The sequence below is a fragment of the Eumetopias jubatus genome, unplaced genomic scaffold (assembly GCF_037043125.1).
Source record: "Eumetopias jubatus isolate StellerSeaLion01/CBP00866 unplaced genomic scaffold, mEumJub1_p1.0 scaffold_2, whole genome shotgun sequence".
NCBI classification, from domain to species: domain Eukaryota; kingdom Metazoa; phylum Chordata; class Mammalia; order Carnivora; family Otariidae; genus Eumetopias; species Eumetopias jubatus.
The window spans coordinates 199,919,076-199,928,827 of NW_028274808.1; the positions used below are offsets into that span (position 1 = coordinate 199,919,076).

Consider the following 9,752-nt stretch of genomic DNA (forward strand, 5'->3'; position numbering starts at 1 on the left):
CTCTGAGTTTCTCCCCAGTGCCCCGAGAGCCGGTTGTGGGGCGTCCCCCGGAGGACTCCCCGAATGGCCTGGGACACTGGCCCGACACCCTGGGCACGCCCTGGCGGCTCCCGGATTGGGAATCCAGGGATGATCCTGGTCGGGCATCTCTGTGAGTGCGGAAGGACAGCCCTGCAGCACTGAGGGAGGCCCGCTCTGCCCGACCACCTGCCAGGGTGAAACACTGTCCCCATGTTCAGATCCTCCCTGGGCCCCCTCCCACGCTGGTTTTCCTGCACTGGGACGAGGGGCAGTGCCTGGCCCAGCCCTGGGACCTGTGGCTCCGAAGGGCTTTCTGGACATGAAGCCTGGTCTGAGTTGTGAGGGACCCATGAGGGGCACTTGGGTAAAGACGGGAAAGGTGCTCCTGGGGGGAGGGCACAGCCTGAATTAATAAAGGCACTGGAGAGGCAGATGGAAGCAATGAGCAGGTGGGGGGTTGAAGCTGACAGCCTGTGAGCCGATAGCAGTGCAGGCTTGTCCTGGGGCCCAGGGGCCTTGCACCAGGTCAGCTTTGCAGCCCCAAAGCCTCTTGCTGGCCCCAGATGTATAGGCGGCAGGCATCAGAGATGGGTGGCCCCCGTCTCAGCCACTGGGCCGGTCCCTCCCCAGTGACTACCCACCCCCACTCACCCCATGCCCCAGCCAGCTAGGGCCTGGCCCAGGGAGGGGCAGGCTTGGGGTGTTGGTGGAATATGTCAAAAATAGCCCAGTCTGGTGCACCTGAGGTTCAACTATCCCCCTACCCCAACAGAGACCATAGCTTGAATGTCCCTCCAGAGACCTTCCTAGTCCTAAAAGCCCCCCTCTAGAGGAGACTCCTCTGGGTCAGGGTGGCCTGCGGGGTGGCACCCAGCCCAGGCTCGGGCAGGCTTCATAGCCGCCCTGCGGGGCTCCAGGTCCCACCAACCTGGCCACAGAGCCTCGGTGTGCGTCCGGCTTCCTCTCTCTCCATCACGGCCAGGCAGCTTGGACCACACCGTGTGCTCAGCCAGGAGAGCAGGATGCCCTTAAACGGGGCTTTCTGGTCCAGCATTCCCCCTCTGCCCTGCACGGCGATCCTTATCTTGACAATAATAATCCCGCTGTACCCCCATGCTTTCACTGGGAGCAGCTACAGATCCTCTTGGCAAGAAAGAAGCACGTTTTTGGTCCCCAGGGCTCTCTTTTGGCCCCGCGCTGGCAGTCAGCTCTGCTTCCCAGGCAGACCTCAGAGTGTGGCACTGCACCCCCGGCCCCAGCCCAGCCAGGAAAGGATGTGCAGCCTCCTTATGGCTGCTGGGAGATAGAGTCGGGGTCTCACAGCAGATGGAGCCACAGTGCCTGCTTGGGGTCCCTCTCAAGCAAACCAGATGCTTCCACCCCCCCCAAACCCCTCACCCTGCTTCTCCACCCCACCAACATGTGATGCTCTCAACAGCCCAGCTGGTCAAACAGGAAGATGACCCTTAGGAATGGGAGAGGCAGCTTGAGGCCCCCTGGATACGCATGGCAGACCCAGAGCAGGGACACAGGGTCCTCAGGGTGGAAGACCCTCACCTGGGTCCCTCCCTCCCCTGCTCCTCAGCTCTGAGCATCTGGATGTCTACTATCCTGGGACTCACCCTCTCCCATCCCTGAGCCCCCCTCCCATGTCTACAGCACCCCACAGATGCCCCCTGGCACGGAGAGGAGGCTGCCCATCCCTGCCCACAGAGAGCCACAGGCTATGTGGCCAGATGCCTGTGTGGTCCCACAAGGAGCCATGGGGCCCCCCTGCCGTGGGGCAGGGCACGGGAGAATCTTCAGCCTGGCCACCTCCCGCCTCTCCCTTGCGTGTGTGTGTGGGGGGGGGTCCGCCTGGATGGGGGTGGCTGGTGTTGGCAGGGATGCGGCGATCAGCTTGGCCACGGCTGCCCAACCAGACTCAAGACAGACCTGCAGGCGCGTGTGTTTTGATCCGAGGCTGCACTGGAATATTTGAGTCCTGCCGACGGATGTGATATAAAAACAGCCGGCTGCCAGGACCGCTTCCTCGCCAGCAAGTGCCGCGGCAACGTGTTCTCTCCCGCCCCTCAGCCCCCACCCCCGGAGCCGGGGGCCGAACGCAGAGTGTGGAGCTGCTTTTCTCAAGTATTGATTCTGCCGGCTCCGAGTAATTTTTTTTTTTTTAATTCCATACTGAGCGGTAATGGATTATTAGGATTATTCCTTTTCCCCCTTTTCTACAAGCTCAGCAATTGAATTAAAATTCAAGAATTAATTTAAACAAATGTATGTCTCTGTATGTCTCCTAAGAACCGCATCAGCGCTGGGCTGGGGCTGGGTACAGCTTTCGGGCCAGTCCCCCCACTCAGGGCCTGGCGCTCCTTGATCTTTTTGCGGATGCTTTTTTATTCTGTCTGAGATCTCCTGAGAGCCCAAGGGGAAGCGTTGGGCAGAAAGGAGGCCGTGTGACATGCTTCTCCAGAGGCGAGGCCCACGGAACACCCGTGGTCAGAGGACGCTGGAGCCGGGCGCTCAGGCCTGGGCAGTGGAGCTGGATGTTTCTAGTTCCTGGCATGACCCACCCCCTCACACCTGTGGGTCCCGGCGCTCAGTGCCCTCAGCCGCAGAACGGGGTCGACAATGAGCCTGGCCCCCTGGAGTAGACGTGGAGATGCCCATACAAGAGGAGAGCCACTGTGTGAAGGAACAGGGCACAGCGGCCTGATCAGAGGTCTGGGCCCCCACTCCCCGCGGTTACTGCGCTGCCCCCCGAAGATGGTTTCCGGGCCATGTCGGGAGCGGCTGGTGCTCACGGGCACCCTCAGGGAGTGAGCAGAATCCACCGAGATTCCGAGTGAGCCGGCTGGCCCATGTCCCTGTGGCAGGCCAGGGTGAGAAGCCAGGTTCCGGCTCTTGTTTATGCAGCTGAAAAGGCGGCAATCACCATCAAGTGGTGAACATCTGCTCGCTGAATGGGGTATTAAGCACCAGGCGACAGCGGCCCAGCGACAGCCCAGGAAGGTGCAATTCTCACAATTAGGGAGCCAGCGGAGCAGGCTGCGCTGACATTCTTCCGTGGGCTGCGTGCCACGCTGCGTGCTCCTGTGGTAGACTTGGAGCGCATCCCCCAGAAGCTCTGTGTGGGGGTGTCGTTACCCCACTGCACCGAGGGGGCCCTGCAGCTCAGTGGGAACACCAGTGCCAGCCATGCCATTTCCAAGGGAAGGTCCCCTCTCTCGGAGGCCCCCTGGTTCAGCTGGCAGGTGGGAGCACAGATCGGCCGGCCTAGCAGGGCCTGAGCTTCCAACAACCCCCCCCCACACACACACACTTCAAAGAAGGGGTGCTGAAGCCCCGGGAGGTCAGGGGTTTGTCCGAGCTTAGCTCAGCAATCTTACAACAGAGCTGGGCCTCTGACATGGACACCCTGTCGGGCCCCTGCCTGGGGGTGGGTCAGGGATGCCCCACTCAGCCTTGACAAGCCACACCCCCCACCCGCCGCCATGCTCTCCGTCTCAGCTTCCCCACCTGCCCCTGAGCCTAAACGCAGCAGGTGTGAGTGCTCTCACATGAGTGAGTGTGGGCATGGTCCTGGGGAGTTCTTCCAGGCGGGGTGTCCTGAGTCCCTATAACTTGGGGTGATGGGTGGGGCTGCTGCAGAGAAGGGTTCTCCAAGGGTCGGCCCCCACAAATTAGACCAGGCAAGGGGCCCGCCCTGGCTTCTGATTCAGGGGACAGGGACTTGGGAATGAAAGGCAGGGCCAGGGGCTGAGCCATCCTGAGGACACACCCATGGCCACCCCGGGTCAAGGACAGATGGGTGGTGAGCCAAGACAGAGCTCGGCTGGGCGGGCAGGCTGGCCAGGGAAGGGTACGTACCGAAGGCCAAGGGGAACCCGAGACGGAGTGACAGGAGGACAGGACAGTCACAGCAGCGGTCTGCAGAGTGAGCCCCCACCAGCCAGGACTCTCCAGGCTCTGTGACGGGGGCTGGAAGGGCCCGGGGGGAGGACCGCTCTACTTAATGCTGGCTTCTTCTAGCCACCCCTCCTCAAGCCTCAGTGTGGAGTGAGTACAGACACCCTGGGGTGCGGGGGAGGGCCGAGCAAGGGGGCAAGGCTTGGCTGCATGGGTGCGGGAGAGGTTAGGGAGGACAGGCGGGGCCCAGCCCCCTCCCCAGCCAATGCAGGCCGTCCCATTGTTTTTGAACCTCAACGTTCAAAAACAGCAAGAAATTGGTAAAGGTCCCTGGCATGGAATAAGGATCTGGAGACTTGGCCTGCACCCCACCCCATCTGTGGGTGAGGCCCCCTTCTGGGCAGCTCTCACCCACCCTACCTACTCCAAAGTGGCAAGCCCACAAAGTGTTCGGAGGTGGGGGGACGGACTGACCCAAAGCAGGCAGAATTGGAGCCTTGGATCACAAGAGCCCTGCCCCCCTCCACTGGGGAGGGGATCCCAGACCAGGAACGGGTCGGGGGGCAGGGATGGGAATGAAGGAGGACAGACCCCTAGGATCTAAACTGGGACCTAATTTGGGGGGTTCTTGGTTTCTTTTGCCTCTCAGCCAATTACAGCCCGAGGATTTTACCTTTCATATCAAAAAAAAAAAAAAAAAGACCCCCCTCCTTCTCCTGCAAGAGGGGGTGCTGGAATCTGGAGACCTGGAGTGTCCTCCTTCCACCCCCGGGGGGGGGTTAGACAGGGTCAAGTCTGGAAGGTACCCCCACCCCCACTGACGGCTGAAGGACTGATAGCTGCACCCCACATTAGATTACAAAGGTTTATTTAGAAAATAGTTTGGTTGTTTTGGCTGTCATTTTTGGCAAACATTTAAATACTTTCAATAATCAAAGATTGTCAGTGCCTCTTTCCTCCCCCAAGACAGCCGCCCCCACTAGGTCCTGGGGAAGTCAGCCCTTGCTCAGAGATGGATCCGGGTAGTGGTGTGTGTTGGGGGAGCTCCTTTCTCTCCTGTTTGGGAGGTTGCATTCACTTCTGCTGTCTAAGACCCTGACCTCACAGCCGCACCTCTGCAGGGGTCCCCAGAGCCGGATCCGGGCCCGAAGGCCCAGAAGCAGCCCTTTGCTGAGATGGGAAGGCAGAGGGGTCCCCCCCTCTCTCCTCCCCCCCTCCCCGGGGGCCCTGCTGCCTCTCAGCCCACACTCCGGCCCTGCCCTGCCCTCCCCTCCGCCCTGGAGGCCAAGCCATCCCTGGGTCTCTGGGGAAGCTGCCCCCGCTTTCTCCTGGGGGGCCAAGCCTTCCCACGTCGCCGCCTGGAGCTGTCCAGGGTCTGCGCGGGGCCGGGCGCGCAGCTCACTGCCTGAAGCCCCTTCTCCTCCGTCGGAAGAGGATGTGTTTAAAGGAACGCCGGAAGTCCTGGTTAAAGACGGTGTAGATGACCGGGTTGAGCGAGCTGTTGCAGTAGCCGATCCAGAAAAAGAACTTGAAGAGCGGGTCGGGCACCTGGCAGGCCTCGCGGCAGATGCCGTACAGGCTGTAGCTGAAGAAGAAGGGGAACCAGCAGAGCACGAACACGCCCATGACCACCGCCAGCACGAAGGTGAAGCGCTTCTCGCGCGCCTGGGCCACCTTGCGGCGGCACACGCTGCTGCGCGCCCGGCGGCGGCGCGACAAAAAGAACTCGACGGAGCGCGAGCTGGCGCGCGACAGGCGCCCGCCGGGGCCCGGGGACCTCGCGGCAGCCAGAGCGCCCGAATCGGTCGCCCCTGGCCCCGGCCCGGGCCCGGGCCCCGGCCCGTCGGCGCCGCCCGCGCCCCCCTCTCCGCCCGCGCGCCGCCGCCCGCCCCGCCGCAGCGCACCCCGGCGTCGCCGCCGCTCAGCCGCCGCGCTGCTGTCCTCCGGGTCCACGTCGGCGCACGGGCGGCGCGGGGGCGCGCAGTGCCCATTCTCGCCCGCGCCTGCTGCCGCACCCAGCCCGTTCTCTGTGGTTGGGGACGCACCGTCGGGGCCCGCGGGCGCGCGCTTCTCGCTGAGCGTGCGCGTACGCAGCTTGGCCACGCGGTAGATGCGCGCGTAGACCAGGCCCATGATGAGACAGGGCGCGAAGAAGGAGCCGATGCAGGAGGATAGGATGTACCACGTCTCGTCGTTGAGGCCGCACTGCGGGTAGGCGGCACTGTCGGGCTGGCGGTAGAGCGAGACGAGCGGTGGGAAGGAGATGACAGCCGAGATGAGCCACACGGCCACGATGGTCGCCTTGACGCGGCGCGGTGTGCGCTTCAGGTTGTACTCGACGGCCTGCGTCACCGACCAGTAGCGGTCCAGGCTGATGGCGCACAGGTGCACGATGGACGAGGTGCAGAAGAGCACGTCGAGCGCCAGGTACACGCCACACCACACCTGCCCGAAGTACCAGTAGGCCATGAGCTCGTTGGCCAGCGAGAAAGGCATGACCAGCGTGGCCACCAGGATGTCGGCCGAGGCCAGCGACACCAGGAAGAGGTTCTGCGGCGCACGCAGCGCCCGGCTGGTCAGCACGGCGATCACCACCAGCACGTTGCCCACCACGGTGAAGACGATGAGGAAGCCCACCACGGCAGCCAGCCCCGCCACGGCGCCCGCCGAGTACTGGCCCCCAGGCGGCCCCCAAGCGGCCCCCGGCGCAGCGCCCGAGGCGTTGGCGGCCCCGCCGCTGCCCCCCTCGCCGGCGCCGCTCGCGTTGGGCCCCGCCGCCGCCGCCGCCGCCGCCAGCGCCGCCGCCAGCGCCGGGGACGCCATGGTCCTCCCGCGAGCTACGCGGTCCCGCCTGGAGCCGGGGCGCAGCCGCGGCAGCTCGGGCGCCCCCCAGCCCGGGTCGGCGCCCGCATCGCCGCCTGCTGCTGGGGCGCGCCCGCCAGGGACCGCGGCGCCCCGCAGCTGGCCCTCGGCCGTGGTGGCTCGGCGGGCGAGCGGCGCGCCGGAGAGCGTGGCTGCCGGGCTCCCCGCAGCTGCCGCGCGCGTAAGTGCAGAGCAGGAGGCTCCCGGAGCGAGCGGCGACGCGGCGGCGGGGGGAGGGGGGCAGGTCCCGGGGTCCTCGCGCGGCCCCGCCCTCGGCCCCGCTCACGGGGAGCGCCCCGGCCGCGAGCCCACGGTGATGCGGCGCCCGAGCGGGCGTGCCCGAGCGGCCCCGCGGCCCCGGAGCCCGACCGGGGCGCAGGCTGCAGGCGGCGGCCCGGGCGCTCCGCCTCCCATCCGGCCGGCTAGGGCTGGGCGCACCGGGGCGCGGGCCGCCGCTCCTCCGGGCCCCAGCGCCCGCGCGCAGCCTCGGGCTCCAACTTTACTTTCCCGGGCAGGGCGCCGGCGCCGCCGCGCGTCCTCCTCCCGCTGCTCCGGGCGCGGGCGCCCCCCGTTGTCCGCGTTCGGCCGTGCGGGCTCCGCCTCGCCTGCCTCGCTCGCCTTAGCTGCGCCGTCGCCGCCGCCGCCGCCGCCGCCTCCTTCGCCGCCGCCGCCGCCGCCGTGCGCTCGGCGCGAGTGCAGCCGCCCGGCCTCGGCTTCCAACTTGGGTAGAGTTGCGCAGCGGGGCGGGGCGCGGGCGGGAGGGGGTGGCCTGGCGGGCAGGCCAGCGCGGCCGGCCCGGGGGGGAGCGGGCCCGGGAGCCGGAGCCCGCGGCCGCCTCGGCGAACCTGCCCGCGCGGCGCCGGGGAGGAGTCCGGGGCGGTGGCGCGAGCCGCGCGCGCACGGCGAGGGCGCCCCCTCCAGGGCCGATTGCAGTCTGCGGGACGGGGTTGAGTGCCGGCTGGCCTGGGCGGTGAGTTCCAGAAACCTGCTCTTTCTAAGACAAGAGCCTCCTAGCCTCCCCCGGGCACACGCGCACGCACACGCGGGCGCGCACACTCGCGCGCAGCACCGGTCGGCTCGGGGTCCGCGGCCTGATTGGAGAGCCAGCGACTCGCAGCCTGGAGGAGGACGCGACGCTGTCTGGGTGCGCGGGGGTCCTGCGGAGTGCCGATCTCTGGTTCTGGTCGGTGTTACAGGGCAGAACCGCGTCCCTGCCCCCAGCCTCAGCTCCCTTCTCTGCCCACTTCCAAACGCTGCTGGAGCATGAATCATGACGGCGGTGCCAGTGGAAGCCCTGGGCAGGCTCCCAGGCTCCGCATCCATGTTGGCAATCATTGAAGTTTAATTCTCATGCTCCGGGGCCCTGCTTTTAAAGGGTGGAGGGGATGTTCAAAATCATCGCCTCTGACAAACACCCAGAATGAATTTCCCGGATGACTGGCGGGTTTGCGTGGGTGCCTCATTCCTGCGGGCTTAGGGGCAAGCTGTTGGGGTATCTCCCCTACCCCGGCTTACCCCTGCCTTATGTCTCTGTGCGTTCATTCCACGAACGTGCATGGTCGTTCCCTGTCGTGTGCCTGTGCTGGTTCCCACCTCCAGGCAGCTCGAGGTCCGTGGGAGACAGACCCTGGGGATGAAGTTGGAGTTCTCAGGCCTGGCATTTCTTGCTAGGAGGAGGGGAGGGCCTTTCCTCCCAGCAGCCCAGAAAAGCACACAGGCAGGCCAGTAGCTCTCCCTGCAGCCTCAGATGAGAGGGTAGGGGTCATTCCTGTGGCTGGGAGCCACGGGGTGGGATACCTTTGGGTTCTAGGAAGGTGTCACAGGGAAGGATTGGAGCATCCCCTTAGTGATGCCTAGAAATGTGCGTGGCTTTGGGGCTGCTTCTCTTTTCTCTGAGCCCTGAGGCTCAAACGGTCTTATGGAGGAGAGCACTAGGGTCTTAGCAGAGATGCCCACCGGGAGCCCCAGCATCCTTGTTAGCCTCCTTACACGGAGGAGGGGGAGTCAGGCCAGGGCGAGGCCGGTGATCAGAGATTCTTGTGCCCAAGGAGGGCCACACCTACCTTGCCAATCCTGGGCTTTTATGCACTTTTTGGCAGCAAAGCCATGACTGCCTGTGAGAGGCACGGGGCCCAGAGAAGGTAGAAAGCCAGCATCCCTGTGAAAGGGCCCCCTGGTCTGGAAGGCCTGGAGCGTGCTTGCCGGGAAGACCCGCACACATTCGCATCTTCCGCAGTGGGCAGGCACAGGCCCTTGTCTGTAACAGGCCTTCCGCCGTCTGCGACAGTTGGTACCACACACTGCCATGCTGCAGTGAAGGCCCTCAGTGCCCTGGAGCTCTTCCCCCCAGGCTGGGAGTGGAATTGTCAAGGAAGGCTTCCTGGAGGAGGTGACCTCTGAGCTGCGTTTGGCGACTAGAGGAAAGTTATTAGGAAGTGAGAGGCCCCTAACAATTGTGCTCCCCCGGGGTAGCGGGAGGGGCTTTGTCCTGGAGACACAGAGAACCAGCGGAGGATCCAAAAAAGGAAATGGCAGATGTAGGTTTGGGGGAGCTCCCTCCCCCAGCAGCTGACCAGCCACTTGGACCTCCTCCAGACCCTGGGAGTTCTCATCTTGTGAGGAGCACTTTGGGGGATGCCTGGGGGTGTTGGGACATCCAGGGTCCTGGCTGCCCTGGACATCTCACATGTTCATACTCAAGGGCAGCAGAGCACGAAGAATTTGGAGGAAAAAGGACACAGAGCACCTGGGGCCCGAAGGAGACAGGACTTCCCACTGCCCAGGAAGCGGCTCGCCAGGCCAGGCTGGGGACATCCGGAGTGCCTGACCGGCCCAGTGACTCAGGCCCCCGGGGACACTTGGCTGGCCTTTTGACCTCAGGACCGCCAGCAGCATCTCCCTGGCATAACCCAGGAGGGAGGCAGGAGGAAGCGCCTCTCCTGTGGGTCAGGGCCCAGAGGGGGAGA

The 9,752-nt window shown here is 64.9% G+C and overlaps 1 protein-coding gene across 1 annotated transcript; it reads right to left on the reverse strand.

Annotated features, from left to right (window-relative positions):
* Positions 1-5,322: 5,322 nt before the first annotated feature.
* ADRA2C (adrenoceptor alpha 2C) lies at positions 5,323-6,747 on the reverse strand. Its single transcript, XM_028090164.2, has one exon. The coding sequence runs from the start codon at positions 6,745-6,747 to the stop codon at positions 5,323-5,325; it is 1,425 nt and encodes a 474-aa protein (XP_027945965.2).
* Between the last annotated feature and the right edge of the window lie 3,005 nt (positions 6,748-9,752).